General features: G+C 33.1%; 1 protein-coding gene across 1 annotated transcript; it reads right to left on the reverse strand.

Annotated features, from left to right (window-relative positions):
- Positions 1-953: 953 nt before the first annotated feature.
- On the reverse strand, positions 954-12,668 carry LOC127082009 (tyrosine-protein phosphatase DSP3). The gene is made up of 5 exons (XM_051022234.1): positions 12,421-12,668; positions 1,936-2,029; positions 1,467-1,524; positions 1,314-1,357; positions 954-1,212 (listed from the first exon to the last, which is right to left on the reverse strand). The coding sequence occupies exons 1-5, from the start codon at positions 12,666-12,668 to the stop codon at positions 955-957; spliced, it is 702 nt and encodes a 233-aa protein (XP_050878191.1). The 3' UTR covers position 954.
- Positions 12,669-20,769: the final 8,101 nt, after the last annotated feature.

Raw genomic sequence — 20,769 nt, forward strand, 5'->3', positions numbered from 1 at the left:
TTAAGTGAAAGCTCACCAAAAGTAAATGGTAAAACCTAGTAAAGAGTAACTAGAGTCTGCATTTACAAAATGTGACATCATACATTGGGAATTTGAAATTGAGACGGGGACCACATATATGGTCCTCTAGTGTAGGATTAAAAGAATGCACATCGACATGATCCAAATAAATTGACTATGATCCAAAATATCACTACGCCAAATAAGGGAAAAGAGGGCGCTTTTTTTTGGCCTATAACAGCTCTTTAAAGCGCCCTCTAATCTGGCGCTGGCATAGGTAAAGACAGCGCTTTTTTTCCTGGTGAAAGCGCTCTCTAAAGTGGCTTTTTAAGCCCTTTAAGGGCCACTTTAGAGGGTGCTTTTTAAAGAAAGCGCCCTCTAAAGTGGAAACTTTTAAGGGTTTAGAGGGCGCTTTTACTGGAAAGCGCCCTCTAAAGTGGAAATTTAAAGGGTTTAGAGGGCGCTTTTACTGGAAAGCGCACTCTAAAGTGGGTGGTTATTTTTTTTTTTTTTTAAAAAGCGCTATATTTATTTATTTATTTTAGACAACCTGTATATTGAAGCAGTACACCTAAAACTGTATAATTTGAAGCCCTTTTTCACACATTGCATTCAACAAGCCTTATATACAACAATCCATACATATACAACAATCCACTGATATATAATCGTTTAACTTCTAAAGATTCTAAATATACAACCAATTCATAACTTAAAAAGAAATAAAACTAAGTAGCAAAAGCATCTCTGAGATGTATGTTTTTTTTAGTTCTTTATTGTTAACTATGAATAAAACTAAGTAGCAAAAGCATCTCTGAGAATATGCATATCAATAGCAGTACTCAAAAGATCTTTAAAAACCCTAAGGATATATGTTCAAAGACTCCAAAAAATTACTTTGAAGTATGAGTTCTCTACCAAATTCAAAAATGGAGTTGATAGCCAGTGCAACAGCTAAAACGATGTCAAACGGGGTGGCTTCTGCGTAGTCTCGCCTTGATACATCAATCTGCGCTTCTTTGAAGCACCTTGATACTGGTAGATGATGCTGTAGAGGCACTGCCTAAGATTTATGATGTCAAACATCTCTATAAATGTTAAATCCGTTGTCCTGGATTTAGCACCAGCATAGCGTTGGTACTCCTCAAACACAAAAGACAGACACCAGTTCTGCATCTTTCTGAAGCAACCAACTACACAACCTGTTCTATGCTGCATTACAGAAGAAAAATCATCATTAGAACAAACAATTAGGAATTCAAAACAGAAATTCAGAATTGAGAAGATAAACTTGCAAGTGATCAATCTCATACCTTTCCTCGTTTGCAATGAATCAAAACAGGGTGATTTCTCACATCTGAAACCAGACAAAATTAAGGAATTAGATATCTAACAAACAAGAGAAACACCAACAAAGATATACAAAAAATCTGCATTTCAAAGTTGAATAAGTTTGCTTCAAATACCAAGTAAAATTTTCAAAGCCTCCATAATAGAATCACTGAGAATAGGTAAAGAAACTTCCTGCAGAAAAATACAAAGATTTATTAACTCTAAAAAAAAAAAAAAAAAGAGATAAAATCAAAAATGAATCACCAATCCACATAGGTCAAATTTCATGATTATTAGCAGCTAACACCAACCCATATTTATGATAAACCCCAAACCCCCTTTTTCCCCTAATTATACAATTAAACCTAAAACCCTAATCTAACAATCTGCAAAAATAACACAATTACAGAAAAATTCAAACTTTGAGTAATACACATACATTTCATGATTTCAATGAAATTTCATTAACAAAATTCAGAATGATTCAAACAATCACAGACTTTTTAACAACAATCAAAACCCAATTCAAAACATCATACATTGAAATAACATGATTAAACACATTTGAACACATATATGATGAATACGAATATAAAAAATTACCGTTTTCCCCTCAATTCCAAATTGAAATAGACGAATATTCTGTGATTTAAGAAACTCCAAATTCTCCTCCGGATATGGTTCAGGACACAAGTATCTGCATCAATTCGAAAAAAGTTTCACCCTAACCATATATATATATATATATATATATATATATAACATCAATAAATCAATAAATAAAGAGTCATTTTAATCATAGTTAACAATAAAGAACTAAAAAAAATGGAACAGTTGGTGAAATTTAACCCATAATGCCTAGTCTACATTGCTAGCATTGCAACACAATAATTATTGTTGAGAATACTCAATAAATGTATGAACCAAGAAAAATGAAACCAAAAATGAACAATAGCGAACGTCAGAAGAGAAACCAAGTAATATGAAGATTAGAAAAATACCTATGGTGTCAAAATCGAACAGCTAACAACGAATTAATAGAAGGAGGAAACGTCGTAGATCTAACAGAGGTGGAAGGAGAACGCCTTAGAAGTAGCGAAAATCGTAGCAGTGAGAACCCTAACGTGAAAAAGAACGAAAATAACAGAGAGTGAAATAACAAAACGCGCAGTATGTTATAATTTTAATGTTTACTAAAGGGGACCTTAGAGGGCGCTTGTGGAAAAAAAGCGCCCTCTAAAGGGGGCCTAAGAGGGCGCTTATGAAAACGCTCTCTAAGGCTTTCCAAAAGCGCTTTATAAACTGGAAATGCACATGGACTTATAGAGCGCTTTTTTAAAAGCGCCCTCTAAGGGTAACCTTAGAGGGCGCTTTCTAAAAAGCGCCCTGTATTTTTGTCCCTCTATCTCCTCCTTATTTTTTCGCTTCACCTTAGAGGGCGCTTTATTACAAAAGCGCCCTCTAAAGTGCGCTGTCTATTCCAGTTGTTCGCTCCTTATTTTTTCGCTTCACTTTAGAGTGCGCTTTTGTAATAAAGCGCCCTCTAAGGTGCGCTGTCTATTCCAGTTTTTGGCGTAGTGTATACAAGGTCCAACATATTACTCAAACACTATATCTCGAAGATTACAATGGGTCCGTTGATAGGAAATCGAGGATGCCCAACCATGCCAACTTTTCCATAAGAGAGTGTGAGACTTCATTATGATATGACACACATATTCTTTCCATAACACAACAACAAAAACCCGATTAGTAAGTTCTCCAAGATTGAAAGAAATGCGAATGAGGGGAGGGGAAGGTGGAGACAAGGAGACACTAAGAATTATTACCACCATGGAGAGGCATCACACCATCATTCAACAAGCATCATCTTTAAGAAGAGCACCATTCAAAAAATTACAAATCATAACGACCTCATTTTTATAGAAGCCTTCCCAAGAAATCAACTCAAAAAACGAGGTCTCAAAACCTCAGATACGATAAAAAAAAGTGATAACCAAGATCCATGCGGCGTTGCAAAAAAACCATTCCCCATGTTATATATCATCACACATCAATTCCTTAACCTGCAATTATATCACATTGATTTTGAAAAAAATACATTAAACGAGCTCTCAACCTAGAACTATTAGCCTTAGGCCTAATAACCATGTGGGGTTAGGGGGGGGGGGGGGGGGGGGGGGGGGAGAGAAAGCAACAACAGTCAAGAGCAAGCTGACAAAGACACATCATTGTCGAAAAGAAGACAAATGAGCAACATGACAAAAACACATCACTGCCACCTTTCCTCTCATACAGTTATATCAAGCAAATTTTTTTAAAACCTTCAAAATTCTATAAACCTACTATAAAAGGCAGATTGTAGATTGATAGTTGGTACATAGTATACTAATCCTAAAAGTCATTTCTTGCGAACATCATTAATATGCGTTGGAGTGTTTGCAGATATCACCCCATTGTCAAACCAGAGCAAAAGAACACCAAAACTCTCGATCCATTTCACATACATATTTCATTTCACCCCTCTTTAAGTGAACCAGAAAGACCCTTCACGGATCATAAGTTATAAAAGTAAGAAAAAAATGTTCATAGTAACATACATTATAAAAAAAACATAATGACAAATAATAAGAAAGTCACATCAGGGAATAATTTTTATTGCTTGTAATTTGGGTTTAAAATACTCGTAAGATGTAAAAAAAAGTCTTAACACGAGAAGAAAGTCAAGTTTTGATTGTGTATAGACCTTCAAAATGTGAATTTAGACACAATTTATCTAAGTTTATGTAGTAAAGTCAAGAGTTAGATAGGGGGGGGGGGGGGGGGGGGAGAAAGCAACAACAGTCAAGAGCAAGCTGACAAAGACACATCATTGTCAAAAAGAAGACAAATGAGCAACCTGATAAAAACACATCATTGTCGAAAAGAAGACAAATGAGCAACCTGACAAAAACACATCACTGCCACCTTTCCTCTTATATAGTTATATCAACCAAAATATTTCAGAACCTTCAAAATACTATAAACCCACTATAAAAGGCAGATTGCATAGTTGGTACACATTATACTAACCCTAAAAGTAATTTCTTACGGTCGTCATTAATATGGATGTTTAAGGGTTTGTAGATATCACCCCATTGTCAAACCAGAACAAAAGAACGCCAAAATTCTCGATCCAATTCACATACCTATTTCATTTCACCCCTCTTTAAGTGAACCTCTTTAAGTGAACCAGAAGTTACATTAATAAAAGTAAAAAGAAAGTCACATTAATAAATATTTTTTATTGCTTCTAATTTGCATTTTAAAATACTTGTAGGCTGTAAAGAAAATTCTTAACACAAGAATATAAAGTCAAATTTTAATTGTGTATTGACTTCCAAAATGTGAATTTAGACACAATTTATCTAAATTTATATAATAAAGTCAAGAGTTAATAATATTTAGAGACAATTTTAACCAAGGTTAATTATAATCGGTAACTCTTTCATCTTTTCCTCTTTGAAAACAATCAATGTTTTACTATATTTATATAAATGCTTTCATTATTTGATTTTTGTACTCAAATCAAATTAAAGCAATGTCTGTTTGCTTATTGGTTTCAAGCATTCTCTTATACATATTTTTGCATTGGAATATATTGTAGACTTATGTTTGCTGGGCCAAATGCTTACTCAAACATATACTTATATTATTTCAAATGAATTCAAAATACATTTAAAAGGATAAGCTTTATTTGATTAATTAGATTAATTTTATCATGATTACCTAACTATCCCAAACTTTTAAATGTATAATGTTTTGTTTTTTCCGATTAATTTAACCATCAATCTGTAATTGAAAAAAATCTATAATCAAATTTTACTTATTGCTTTTCTCTAATATTAAAGGATTAAAAAAATAAAAAAGATATGACAACAGAAACAATAGACACAGTTATACATACACCTTAGAAACATATTAAATTAGTTTAGAGAGAAAACATTTCACTTTTTAATTATTGAAAGATATGTTACTTTTTCAACAATATATAATTTATTTAAGAAAAATAGTATAGTGCAACAATATATTACATCACTAGCACGCACCTGCACATAAAGTTAAGACAGAATCATAAGAATATTAAAGTGTGCTTAAATTGATCGATATAATCCTAACTTTTTTTTGAGGCTAAGATGTAATCCTAACTTATTCTCAAATATTAGTTTGATGGGACTTTTGATAGAAATTATCACTTACTCAAACCATTTGTAATGGATTATAAGACAAAATATTCTCAAGAATAGAACAAAAATTCAATCTTTACTCGGATTAATTCTCCAAAGATATTATACAAATGATATTTTTCATAAAGATCTCTAGCATGCTCATATTTTGTTACATAAAAGCTAGTTGCAGCCCATATTGGAGGAGAAGCATGCACTTATTGTTTTATGGCACTTTATATAACATATATAGCAAGTGGGTAAAATTCTACAACAAGGAGAAATATGTTCCTTATTAAAATATAATAGCATCATATAAGAAGAAAAAGTGCATAAGCATTAAAACTAATTAATTTCAAACTAATGTATATGATAGATCCTCTCATACTTTGCTTCTCTCTTTAACTTAATAACATCAAACATTTGGATGGCTTTTGTTCTCGGCAAACTAATGGTTTATACCGATAAGAAATAGGAGTGACAAACGAGTTGGACTATAAACTAGGGGTAAACATGAGAGAAAATTTTATATTTTGGAGTTTTTTTAAGAGCAACATATATTTATGAGAGGCACACCACATACTCATCTAAAACCTTAAAGTAATAGGTGTATGTGTTCCCCCATTTATAAACGTTCAAGTCTCCACATTTCTAACAAATGTGAGACTTCACCACACTACTCACACTTGTTATTATCAACACCCTCCCTCAAGTGTGAGTCTATCCATAATGTCCCCCCGTCAAGTAGAAGCTCTTTAAGTCACATACACTTGTACCTCTATTAGCACTTTTCAACAGGACACTCTACTCATGACCATGTGGGGATACCTTCGATACAAGTGAGTCGGTCCCTTGACTCGAACCAAAAACTCATGATACCACCGTTGGGCTACAAATCGGGGGAACATGAGATAACATTTTACAAGTTGGGGTCTTTTCTTTTTAAGAGCAACACACCTTTGTGAGAGACACACCACATACTCATCCAAAATCTTAAGGTAATAGGTATGTGGATTCTCTCACTTATTAATGCCCAAACTTCATATTTTTAATCAATGTGAGACTTCCTCACACTACTCACACTTATTATTCTCACAAAATGAACATGTATGCTCAATTTAAACTTATTCTATCAAATTATACAATGAAATAGATTCAAGGAACTATGTCACCTCTACAAATTAAAAATGAAAAAAAGTTATGTTCTCCTTGTTTATTGCCACGTTTGTCAAAAGAACTTGACAAATGTTGACCCCTCGAATAGCCCTAATAGTGGTATCATGAGTCTTTGGTTCAAGTGAAGGGTCCGACTCACTTGTATCGAAAGTATCCCCATATGACCATGGGTAGAGTGTCCCGTTGAAATGTGTCAACCGTGGTACAAGTGTATGTGATGAAAAAAGAGCTTCCGCTTAAGGGGGGACATTGTGGATAAACTCACACTTAAGGGGGAATGTTGAGAATAATAAGTGTGAGTAGTATGGGGAACTCCCACATTGGTTAGAAATATGGAGACTTTAACATTTATAAGTGAGAGAATCCACACACCTATCACCTTAAGGTTTTAGGTGAGTATGTGGTGTGTCCCTCATGAATGTATGTTGCTCTTAAAAAAAGCTCCAAGGTTTTCTTTAGAGATAAGGACTCGACTACTCTGAAGTATATGCACCTGTCGTAAGATTGGAGATTGTCAGATTGGCTGTAGCCTTGGCATGCAAGCAAGGTTGGTCGACATTTCAGTTAGATGTGAAATCAGCATTTTTGAATGGTCCCTTAGATGAAGAAGTCTATGTCACATAACCTCCTGGATTTGTGATACAAGAGAAAGCAAGGAAAGTGTATAAGTTGCACAAAATGCTCTATGGTCATGGAACAAGAAGATCGACTCATACTTAGTCGAATTAGGATTCGAAAAATGCAGGTCTGAGTATGGTGTCTATACACAGGTTATGGCACAAGATATAACAATCATCTGCTTATATGTCGATGACTTGCTTGTAAGTGGAAATGGCTTGAAGAACTTGTCGAAGTTTAAAGAGCTGATGATGAGGGAATTTGAAATGTAGGATCTAGGAAACTTGTCTTATTTCCTAGGCATGGAATTTCAAATGTCAAAGCAAGGTATGGTAAAGAAAGTATGTCAAAGAGATACTCAAGACATTCATGATGGATGATTCGACTCCTGCATCTTTGTTTGTCGAACCAAATTTAAAGTTGAAGAAGCATGGAGAGGAAGACAAAGTCGATGCAACTTTATTCAAACAAATTATCGGATCTCTGAGATATGTGTGCAACAGTCGACATGATATAGGTTTCTCAGTCGGATTAGTAAGAAGATACATGAGTGAAGCAAGGGCGTCACACATGAAGGCTGCAAGAAGAATCCTGAGATACTTAAAAGGATCGATGAACTATGGAATTCTATTTCCATGAGATTCTGAAAGCAAAGAAGTTGAGATTACTTGTTATTCAGATGCTGATTTGTGTGGAGACAAGGAAGATCAAAGAACAACAACGGGTTATTTCTTTCAAGTATTTGGTGCCTCAATCTCATGGTGCTCAAGAAAATAACATGTTGCAGCATTATCATCATGTGAGGCTGAATATGTAGCAGGGTCTTATGCTGCTTGTCAAGAAGTTTGGATTAGATATGAGCTGGAAGAGATGAAGGTCGAAGTGAAGAAACCTATGATACTGTAGATCGAAAACAAGTCCGTAATTAATCTTGCAAAGAATCCAATTCTACATGGAAGGAGTAAGCACATTGAAGCTAGGTTTCATTTCCTAAGGGAGAAAGTGAACCAGACTGAACTTGAAGTGAGACATTGCTCGAGGGAAGCACAGTTGGTCAACATTCTCACCAAAGGACTGAAGATCGACAAATTCCTAACTTTGAGAAAGAAATTAGGAATAGTTCGAATCGACTATGATTAGTTTGTGTTCGACAACTTGGATTATAAAGGGATATATTGTGATATAATTTAAGTTGTAGTCAAAATCCAAGTTAATTAGGCTTAGAATTTGATATGCCATTTACTTAGTATACAAGCAATAAATATATATATATATATATATATATATATATATATATATATATATATATATATATATATATATATATATATATATATATATATATATATATATATATATATATATATATAATTCAATTTAAAATAATATTTAATAATAACAATTTTTATTCTTCATTATCTTCCTCTTTTTTCTCTTCATTAAAAGTATTTCATGTGTCTTATGCACTAACACCAGAGAGAAAAATTAAAAAAAACTTGATTCAACTAAAAAAACATAGGATTAAACGAGCGAATCGATCTGACGTAATTCTTAATTCTTAATGTTAGATGTTTCTTTTTTATAATGTTAGATATTACTTTTCTATTAGGAAGAATCAAATTTGATACCACCAAATATATTTAAATCACACTTTTGTAGCAATTACAAAGACTTATACTCAGAAATATTTGAAACCTATTTAAAAAGTTGATAATTCTCAACAAATGTTCATACATCAAAGCACTCTTTGATTTTTAAGCATATCATGCCTTCCAAAATACTAGTAGATGCTTTTATGATATATTTTCTAGTTTCAACGGTCCATTATTTTCAACGTGTCTTTAAATTTAATCCACAAATCTCCCCCCTTATCACTAATTATTTATATTAAAAATGATGCCATCAATATAAGTTTATTTAATCAGTATTTGCATCTTAATTGTTCATGTAAGAATGAGTTATGTTCTTCAAACAAAGTGTAGAAGGAGCACTTATGAGATTCCATGACTTTCATTTTCCAAACCTTCTTATTGGTAATGTGTAATTTCATATCCACTCTCCACTTGAGTAAGTGGTTTAAATTGTTCTTTCCACACTTATAAAAAAATCTAAAAAAGCAAAAAGAGAAAAGGGAATCAAATTCTGAATTTTATTTTTATTTTTTTACATTAAAAAAAAAGAGTGAGGTGGGGGGACCAAATTAATGCCAATAAGACAAAGTCACTGCTTTTAAGAATCGTTTTATTACCCTTTAAATCTATAATCATTATTTGGATTGTGAAGTTCCTTTTAAAACTCTTCTGTTATCCAAAATTATGAATTTATTACTTCATTCATTTTTTTTAATTTCTTTTACACAAAGTTAAATATTATTCTCATTTTCTAATTATGATTTTTCTTTTGTAAATAATACTCCTAGTTTTTAATTATTTTGATATATAATTTTTTTATAATAAATAGTGATGAAAAAATTTAACAAAATTATAATTATTACTATTTTGAACTTTAGAAACGATAATGAATTTTTTTTTCATAAGTGCGACCGTTAAAAATATTGAGAATGTATTAAGTATGAGTAGTGTGGGTAATAGTTTGATATTGGTTAAAAATATGGAGATTTGAGTATTTATAAGTGAGAGAACTCACTCATCTATTATCTTAAGATTTTAGGTGAATATGTGGTGTATCTCTCACAAAAGATTTTGCTCTTAAAAGAAAAAATCTTACGATGTTCAATACTCTCTAATGAAAAACTTCTCAAACAAATACTCACAATGATCAATCCTCTCTAATAAAAAAAACTCCTTAAAAAAGAAAAGAAAATGAGGAAGTGTATGTATGTGGCAAGTAAAAACCTACTATTTATGATTGTAATGCATTGAATTATAATAACAACAAATACAATACAAGTAAATATGAAGAAAAACAATTCAATACTAAATATAATATTTTTTTTAGAAATAAATTATTGTCTACGCATATGGATGTCAATGGGTAGAAAATATTTGGAAGATGTTTCTCCGATCTCGTTCCATTCCCTAAAATTTTTCTCGTCCTCGATCTTCGTTACAAAGAAATATTTTTCTTCATACTCATTCCCATAGATCTCCACGGAGATCAAATCTTAAAGAAATTTTTATATTAAAATCTGTTGATAAGTACCCCACAATATAAAACAAAATAGAATTGAATGATAATCTAAACTATTAAGTTAATTAATTATTTTGGACAAAGTTAATCTAAATAATTCAAAATATTAAATAATTATCCCAGAAAATTTATGCATATCAGATTCATTCACACTCATCACAAAAACATAATCACTTATTTATTAATTGAATAAAAAATATGATATTAATTGAAATAAAAATAATTAAAGAGTAATTATCCTGAGTACTATGAACAAAGAAGAATGATGGTTGTGACGATGATGAGAACATAGAGATGAGAAATGAAAAAGACAAAAAGAATTGCAAAAAAGAAAAGGAGGAGAGGTGTGTATTTTTTTTTAAGTATTTGATGCATTTTTCTAGAATTGAGTGCTTTGTTATTGAATCAATATATCAAAAAATGTTTCACTAGTGACTTTTAATTTTTTAATATATTAATTAAAAATAAAATAAATATCCACTAATAACTATTTATTTTCTAATACATTAATTTAAAAGATAAAGTGATACATTAATGACTCTTTGCTTTCTAATATATTAATTTTTTTTTAGTAAAAAAATATGTAAAATTATATGATTATATATCATATAATATATAAAAAAATATAAAAGTTAAATAATATGTTTGAGATCGAAAAATCTGTGAAACTGAGGATACTTCCTCGATTCTTACTCAAAAGTGTCATCGGAGGATCTTTTACTTTCATCCCCGTTTTTACGGAAAAAAAAATTCAACTTCGAAATTAGACACATAACTCCTACAGAGATATCCATTAACAAATACAAATTAATATTTTTATCTATGCATTAATTTATAGACTAATTTTTCAAAATGGGGATGATCACAATAAACATCAAAACTATCCATAAAAAATATTTTTTGATTAAGTTGAAAAAGTACAGTTACAATCTCATCTAATTGCTTCTAGATAAATATGATAAAAAGTCGAGTCAATAAAAATTAATATATTTTTAAAAAATAATTTTCATTCATCAAATTTTCTTTAATATTTAGAGACGAATGATATAATATATCATAATCCATATGTTTGACACTACTGCATGCATTGCACGCAATTGCAGAGAGTCGGGGATTACACAATATAAAACAAAGCTCTCACTCAAAAAATTTAAAACTACTAACTGTAGAGACTAATCTCTCGAGCCGGGAAGTATCACAATAGGTGGTAGAGTCCTCCCTTAAGAAATTTAACACTGTTGTGCGTAGTTACAAAAATCAATCTCTGAAATCGGGGAGTACCACAATAGACGAAACATATCCCCCTTAAGAGATTTAATGATGTTGCATGCCAGGAACATAATTCAAATATGCAACCATTAGTTAAGCTGGAAAAAAACTCTTACTATCTCATCCAAAGGTCGTTGGGTACAAAATGAATTATTATTATTATTATTATTATTATTATTATTATTATTATATTAAATTGAATCTTTTATTCGAATAACTAAGTTTCCCTACTATTTCCCAAAGTACCCATGTTTCAAACAAAATAAATTGGCAACTCAGAGCACATGCCAGATGAATTGGCGTATGCATTTAAAAAAAAATAGAGGTGTCACCAATTCAATTGATGACTGCATATGGTCTAGCCAATTAAATTGGTGTCCATGTTTAATGCTTAAGAGGAGACGCAAATCCATCTGGCGCCTGTGTACAAGACCTAAGTGGAGGCGCCAATTCACTTGGTTCCTATATGTTGGATTCTTTTTTTAGTATAAATAGAGGTGTCTTCTACCATTTACTCCACACATCTTTCCATTTTTTTCTTAATCTTTTTATCACTAGTTGTATCAGGGTCGTTAAAAGAACAATCTTTGTTCTTGCAACCCATGCTTTCTTGTATGGGGGGATATAATTGTATCGTGTAATGATATGAGAGATTATTATAGTTACCCACACTGAAGGGTCTTTACTAACAAGAGGCATAATATCTTGACATATTATTTCAGAGCTTAGTTTACGGTGATCCTGTACAAGTTTAGTGGTGGTGCAATTGTGAGGTGGATCCATAGAACTTATTTCCCATGAATCACTTCTCTTCATGTAAGACATTGCTAGCCGAAACATGCAAAGCTCATTACGACAAAGAATGACATACCTTTCTGCATCAGTGTGATCTACAATATGATCAACAAAGTTTTCCATGTGAAACTTTTTATAGCTCGCATACAGTCTTCTTTTGTGCGTAACCTATCTCTCACTTTTAGGTCACCCTCTGATTGCATATACAGGTTTCAAAATATATATCCAAGAATGTCTCATTGTAATACCCTAAATCCTGAAACATACTTAAAAATATTTAATCGATAATTTAAGGTGTCACTACGACAACCATCCCAAAACTCATCAACACATTTGACATCAAGCAGCGCAAAATTATATCACAACAAATTCAAAATTAAATTCACAAATAATGTTTTAGACTTTAAATCACATAATTCAACGTTAATTTAAAATATAGTAAAAATGAACCGTTCCCGATGTTACAAGATCAGAGCACTAAAACCACTAAAATGAAATAGAAAGATCAAATAAATAATGATGAACTCCAAGGTCATCTTCTAAACTCACAGAAACTACTACTCTTGTTCCTGAGTATCTGTACACATCGTACATCAACACACAAACAAAACAACAAAGGGGTGAAAATACGCTCAAATATGTTAGCGGTGCAAAAGATCAAGAAGGATAGCTTAAACAACAACAATAACAACAATCATCAATAGGTAATTCACACAATAATTACCAATTTATAAATGTTAACTTGTATGCAATTTGACAACACCTCGACTCTATATGCATGTGGTAAACTCAACATTTGGTTTTCTCAGGAACCATATCCCCCCTTCTGAACCCATGAGTCCTCCCTTCTGAGCCCCCTTCTGAGCTAGCGAAAATTCCTCTTTCAACAACACGACACAATGATGCATGTCAATACAAATCAATGCAAAAAGAATAACCATGCTTACGGCCCCCCTTCTGACCATAAACAACATGCATTGACACACAATAGTAATCCCCCCTTATGAATTACTATCCAACAATCATACCAATAATGTGTCTTTTGAACTATTTATCATTACATCAAACATACATAATTAATCACTGTATAATCATGCATCTCAATGCACCAATATTAGTTCTCACTCCGAACTACGCATCTCAACAATCATCAGCAAGTATTTACAACAACTCACATAATTATCCTTGTACTTCACATCATATATTTACACACCGAATACACATCCACATAACACTCAATCATATTAAATCATCTTTGAAGGTGTAAAAAATACAAGAAAAGGGGGTTTGAATTGAGTTTTACAAAGCAAAAGCTTTTTACCAACTCAAGAATACCACTTAAATGTTAATAATAAAGAGATAAGAACACAAGTATTTTTATCCTGATTCGCTTGAAACTCAAAGCTACTCTAGTCCATCCGCCAATGTGATTTCTACTTATACACAAGGACTTAATCCACTATAACCAACTGATTATAATAATCACAAAGAATAACCTTCTTTGTTTTCTCAAGGATCCAACTATACCCTAGTTTCCTTAAGGACTCATAAAGAATACCCTTCTTTGTCTTCTCAAGGATCCGACTATATCTTAGTCTCTTTAAGGAATCAAACAAACAATTTGAATAATATTTTATATGTTACAAGTTGCTTCTATACAAACAAATTTCACACAAATGATAAATAATTACTTAAAGAAAAATTGTGTACAAAAATTGATAGCTTTTCATAAAGAAACAAACTTATCAAGTTGTTGTAGCACCGACATATTTCTTCAAGTCTCCAAGTCTCACTTATATAGTAGAAGAAAAGATACCGTTGAAGGGAAAAATGGGAAAACCAAATAGAGCGATTGTCCACTGTTGGATGGTGAAAGGAGTGATATTACGTACTGTAGCGGTAAATTCATGACCATCAAGTTATGGATAAGCTAGACGTCAATAAAACCAGAGTCGCCACCGCGCTTTTATTGTTTCCAAGGGAAAAGGGAAAAGTACGAATAGAACCCGAAAATAAGAAGTTTTCAAATCAAAACTAATAAACTTCCAGAGATTACAAGTAAGGGGGTTGGTTACACAGAGAGAAGGTGTTAGCACCCAAAGTGTCATAGGTACTCCTAGGGAACCCTTTCTTGTGTGCATATGTATTTGGGTATAAAAGATGTTTGCAATAAATAGAGTGGAGAGATGAGAAAATAATTCATTAATTATATTTTTATGTTTGACAAGACCTTCGGACTTGTGCCTACGTACCAACATAAAATGAGGGATCAAAACCTCGTAGTTCGTGGTATCAGATTCAAAGTGAGTGAATTGCTTTTAACAAAATTTTAAGTTTAATAAAGGCACAAAGGACCTAAAAATGGTTTGGAAGGGTGTTAGTTCTTTTTGGATTTTGAAATTTTAAGTCAAGTATAGTTACGTTCGTTTAAAAGTTTGATTAAGAAAAGAGTTTAAAAATGCAATGGCATAAGGCCAAAGTTTCTAATTTGCAATATGGACTCAGTTTAGAAATCACAAACAAAGAAGATTTTAAAAGGAGGGAGAGATTTGAAATTAAAGAAATGGGGAGGAGATGAAGAGACTAATCCTAAGCAAAAATTTAAAAGTTAAGAGTTGAAAAGATCTGCCCAATGGGCTACAATCAAATAGACAAAAATGTCATATAGAAACCCAAATTTCCCTTAGACTTTAGAATCAAGCAAAATCAATACACAAATAGCAAGATGAAGGGAAAGGCATCAAATAAAGATGACCACATCCAAGCTTAGCAACTCCATGATCTTCTCCATGATTCCTCATGTATCATATGACTTCAAAGAGGAGCATTAGACACAGGTTCCAAATAACAACTTCAATATGATCATGTTGCAGATGAACTCAAATGGATTTTCAATATTTGTATCAGATGAAAGCTCACTTCACAAGCTCTTGGTTTCAGAAAAGTTGGCATTGACCAAGTCCTTTGCATAGGGAGCGTTGCCTAAGTCTAAGTCCGATGTCCCAGATCAATCCAACAGTCTACACAAAAAGTTTTTTAGGGTTTTTGTTCTTATTATGTTCATTAAGATCAAAAGATTAGAAATACAAACAAGTATATACAAACACAATATATTCACAAAGTATGACTCAAGTGAGCAAAGTGAAAAGGACATTAAATTAAACAAATTGAATGGTATGAATAATGGAAAATGAATAAAGGCTTGAAATTAAAGTGCATAAAGGTAAATTGCTTAAAATTAAATGTTAGTTGTTAGTTGATTAGAAGTTAGTATTGTTTTTGCTTTGGTTTTGTTTAAGTCATTCTTTGGAGAACACTCAACCCACTTATCACAAGCATGGATCCTTGAACCAAGACATCTTCCAAAGGAAGGAAAAAAGGCCAAGTTTCCACACAATACCATGAAAGAGGGGAGACTTACAATCTCACTTACTAGAATGGTATGCCTTTTTGTGTCACAAATTTAGCGCTATGTTAAGCAATCGTAATTGGACTTATGTAGAAGTCACAACTATTTGAGGCCGGGCAATAGAAATTTTGGTGTTAATGCATGTTAGAGATATAGTATGATAGACTATGCTCCTAAAACATACCACACACAAAAAGAATATGCAAAAGTGTGGACCTAATCTCATCCATACTCATGTTGATTTTACAATCAACTAGCTTTAGGATCTAGAGATATCATTGGTCCATGACATGAATGAATAAACAAGGGAAATGAGATGAAGAGGGAGGGGAAATGGAATCAACACAAATTGGTCAAATGAGGACTTTTACCAAATTAAGATCATTCATTTTGGGAGATGAAATGTACATTTCATCAATCCCCTAAATCCAATGATCTTAACTCAACAAAGTCAAATCAACCTTGACCAAGGCCCAACAACACAAGTCAAACTCAACAAGTCAAAATTAGAAGCTCAACACAGTTTATTTGGCATTTAAATAATTAAAATCAATTAAAATATGCATTAAATTAAATTATGGTTTATCAAATTCCTAAAACCTCATCAAAATACCAAATAAATGACCATGAGATTTATCATAGGTCAAACAAGGTCAAAAGACCTTGGAGAAAAAAATTCATCATTTTTGGAAACTTAAAACTATTTTTAAACAATTAAAAATATTCATAAAATCAAATAAATCATGAAAAATATTAATAATGATCCAAAAAATAATTTTAATTCAGAAAATGAAAGACGAGTTTATTTAATTTTTTTTGGTAAAACTCTCATATTTTTTGGATCAATATTAACATTAATATGAATTAATGAAAATAAAACAAATAAAAGGAACAAATAATTAGAAAAAACGTGGACCACTTGATCTCCCTCATTAATTGAGATGGCAAATCAAGTGGACACAAGCACACAATCCACGATGGACTCTAGTCAGCACGCCACAAACTTGGTAATTCAAACCAACGCACGAGATTATTTCATTTCAAAAGGATCATGTGGCTCTGAACACGCCAACTCACCACCGGAGCTACAACTCCGGTCTCCTTCTCCGGTGAGCTTCACCGGACTAGGTCAGTCATAACCATCACCAAAATATAAAATAAGGACATGATTTTAAATTAGAAACGACACTGAGCTCGAATCTGGCCTCAATTCATCCTAACTCCAAGTATATTGAGAGATGCAAGGAGTTGAAATTTGAGGTGCACGATTTGAGTTGCTTCGATTTGACCTCAAAGCAACTCAATCTTGTTGCCTACATTGGTAGGACTTCAGACAACCAAGGATCCAAGAGAATTATGGAGAATTGAGTGAGAATTGAAGAGATGAAATTTTCTGGAAAATACCTTCAATGCAGGTCTGAATTCAACTGTTCTTGCTTTGATTCGTGCTTGATCTTGCTCAAAATGCTTGCAGGAGTAGATTAGAATGATCAAAAGGTCTTGGATCCCTGGAGATTTGAATCTCAAAACAGTGATATTCAAACTCAATTTCCAAAGGAAATTCTCAAGTTTATCCTCTCAAATAGAAGGGTTTGGTGTTTGGGATCAAAGCTGGCGCGAAGGGGTCCTCATTTCTGATGCATATGGTCTCTATTTATAGCTAATTCAAATGATATTGGCACCCTTGAAGTGAACTTCCAAATTTGGCAATGAGTGATGCATGGGTGCATGGGCGTGTACAAGCCCATGATATCATGCCATTTGGTCCATAATTGAATGTACATAAGTCTGAAATCATGTTGGAATGTTAGGCAATTATGCATGGAAGTTTGAAGTTCAATCTTGCCAAATGACGATGCAACATTCAAGCCATGCGTAGCCCATTTAAATCTTGTCCAAAATGGATGAAATTTGACTTTTTAGAAAGTTTAGATCAAGAGGAATAACTTTTATGTTGAACATTTTTTTCATTTTAAGCTTGTATCATGATGAATTTTGAGGTGGAAGTTTGGAAAATTAAACATATCAAAAAAGTTTCTAAGTGTCAAGCCATATGTTCACTTATTCCACCTTGGCTAACTTTTTATGTGAACTTCAAATGAGAAACTTTCCTTCATCAAAGTTGTATCTCTCTCAAAGTCCTTCAAAAAGGTAACAAATTTGACCTCATTTGGATTTGATATGAAGGAGGTATGCATTTTTGAAGTTGAGGAAAATCACTTGTTCAATGGTATTGGTCCAAAATGACCTATGATGTATCCTTATATCACATGCTCATAAATGTTGAATCATCTCTTCCTCCAAAAATTAAAGTTGAAGTAGACATCTTGAATTTGATTTTGCAACTTGGAAATATTTCATCTCATAAAAATTGAGCAAGTTATGGCCTTGGGAAATTGACTTCCAAATTAGGGCTTAGACAAAATGACCTATAATATTTCACCATAAAAAATAACTTTCCAAGCCAAACTAGATCTAGACCTCAACATGAAAGTTGTTTGGAATGTCATTTAGAGTAATGTTTCTCTTGGAATAATTTTCATATGACAAAAATTGTAAGAGATAGGGTCCAGGGGACCCCAGATTTGATCAGATGAATTCCTCTAGTCAACCACCATCAACCAACTTGCTAGCTTGCAATTCTCTTGACTTTTAGAACTAATGGGAGATAATATATGAATAAGGTGATGAATTTTAAAGTATCCCTTGAAATATTTGATCAATTGGTGAAGAAGCTTGTTGAAGAAGTTACACAAGATACTCAGATGAACTGGGGTTTCCAAGGAAAACCAATTCCAAACTCTTGATGAATTCTTGATCAAAATATCATGTGGAGATCATGGGGATCCATATATGATGCCTAAATCCATTTATAGACCATTCTTTATTGAGATCTTAGCAATGGGTGTCTTAAACCCTAGATATAAACTTGATAGATCAAAGGTTAGCATGTGACCTACCTACAAAAGAGTTAGATATATACAAAGGCATATTTTGGTTTTTTGTATGTAAAAATGATAAAATACAAAGTATGATACCATCAAATGGTGCTTGGTGGTCTCTCCCAATGCAAACCCAATGAATGAGGGGTAAGGAGGATACCAAGATGTGATCCCAATGCCAATGCATATGATGAGATAACATGAGGGATCTTAGGGTCAAAATTGGGGTCTTACAGCTGCCCCTATTTAAGGACATTCTAACTGAGGAGATGAAGGTTAAAATCTTTGTATCGATTCAGTAAAATGAGCTTAAATAACAACATATAGAAACAAATTTTGGTCCCTAAGAGACCTCATGATGCATATGATATGAATGTTAAAACGAATCTTTGTGGGGAAATATTGCCACAAAGGAAAAGAATCCGGAGAAACTGAAAGTCCGCAGGAGTATAATGCATTCCGTAAGGAAAACTCACTAAGGAAATAGAGACTCTGAGGGATAAAAGGGTTATGCGTAGGCTAGGCTACGACTTCAAACTGTTGGGGAACACGAGGGATTCCATGAAAATAAATCAATGGAAAGACTCAGCCGGGGAACTGAAGGACATCTGCAAGGGAAACGGGTAGATCAGAACAAAACTGAAATACTCGAACCAAGCAGGAACAACGATTTCACTAAGGAAATACGCACTCAAACTCAACTAGGGAAGAAAATATCTTCAACACAAGAGGAGTAGAAATATATCATCCACTATTGATTACTGGGTAAGAATAACAAAATCTGATAGGGAGAACATCCGTTACCGGTTAGGGTAAACATATCAAGGATGACTCGCTGAGGGCCGCCAGGAGGTGTATTCATCACCGGTTACTGGGTAAGAATAGACTTGCTGGGGAAAAATAGGATTTACAACTACCAATTACTAGGCAGAAGACCAAAGGGAGAGAATATCTATCACTGATTAAAGTGAACATATCAAGGATAGACTCAAAGAAAAGAAAATTCGTCATTGACTAAGATGAATATATCAAGGATAGACTTGTCTGGGGATGTTAAGGAGGATACCCGTCATCGGTTAAGATGAAAATATGAAGGATAAAACTCCAGAACAAAGTAGGAATTATATCTATCGAATGCTGGATAGAATACCAAAAAGAAAATATCCGTCACCGGTTAGGATGAACATATCAAGGATAGACTCCGAGGGGAAGAACACGAATTATATCTATCAGTTACTGGATAGAAAACCACAAAGAGGATATCCGCCACCGATTAGGATGAACATATCAAGGATAAACTCTGCAAAGGGGAGAAAAGCATGATTTATAACTACCAGTTACTGGGCAAAATACCGCGAAGAGAAGGAAACCCGTCATCGGTTAGGATGAACATATCAAGGATTAACTCTCTAGGAACAAAAATAGGGATTACAACTACCTTTTTACTGGCTAGAATATCAAAAGGGAGAATATTTGTCACCGGTTAGGATGAACATATCAAGGATATACTTCCTGGGGAGACGTGAAAACAAATCCGCCAGGGGGGGTACTTTTGTCGGGTATCGAGCAAAAAGTAATAAATTGCAAACTAAGAAGAATATTACCAGTTATTGGGTAATAGACTCTTAGAGGACCAAAGGCCTCTATCTAGGTAAGATCTAGAAAGAGACGATCAATCAAAGACTCAACCCAATGAGGATATAATTCAAGAGGAGTGGTTCCATCCAGATAATCAACTAGGAAGGAAATTGAAATGAAAATCATCCATGAGGAAATAACTCGGTGGGGAAGGGAGAAAGGTTAAAGTCTTTCTGCTTAAAGGGCTGACACTCTACAATTGAAGGAGGACAGACACACCGAATTTGCATGGGGA

Source organism: Lathyrus oleraceus, chromosome 5 (assembly GCF_024323335.1).
Source record: "Lathyrus oleraceus cultivar Zhongwan6 chromosome 5, CAAS_Psat_ZW6_1.0, whole genome shotgun sequence".
Lineage (NCBI taxonomy): Eukaryota > Viridiplantae > Streptophyta > Magnoliopsida > Fabales > Fabaceae > Lathyrus > Lathyrus oleraceus.

Coding starts and splice junctions, on each gene's coding strand:
- LOC127082009 (XM_051022234.1), bottom strand. CDS start 12,668: ATGGAAAACTTTGTTGATCATATTGTAGATCACACTGATGCAGAAAGG. Junction 2,030..12,420: donor GTTAGTAAAGACCCTTCAGT/GTGGGTAACTAT, acceptor GAATTGATGCAG/ATACTTGTGTCCTGAACCAT. Junction 1,213..1,313: donor TTCATTGCAAACGAGGAAAG/GTATGAGATTGA, acceptor TCTGTAATGCAG/CATAGAACAGGTTGTGTAGT.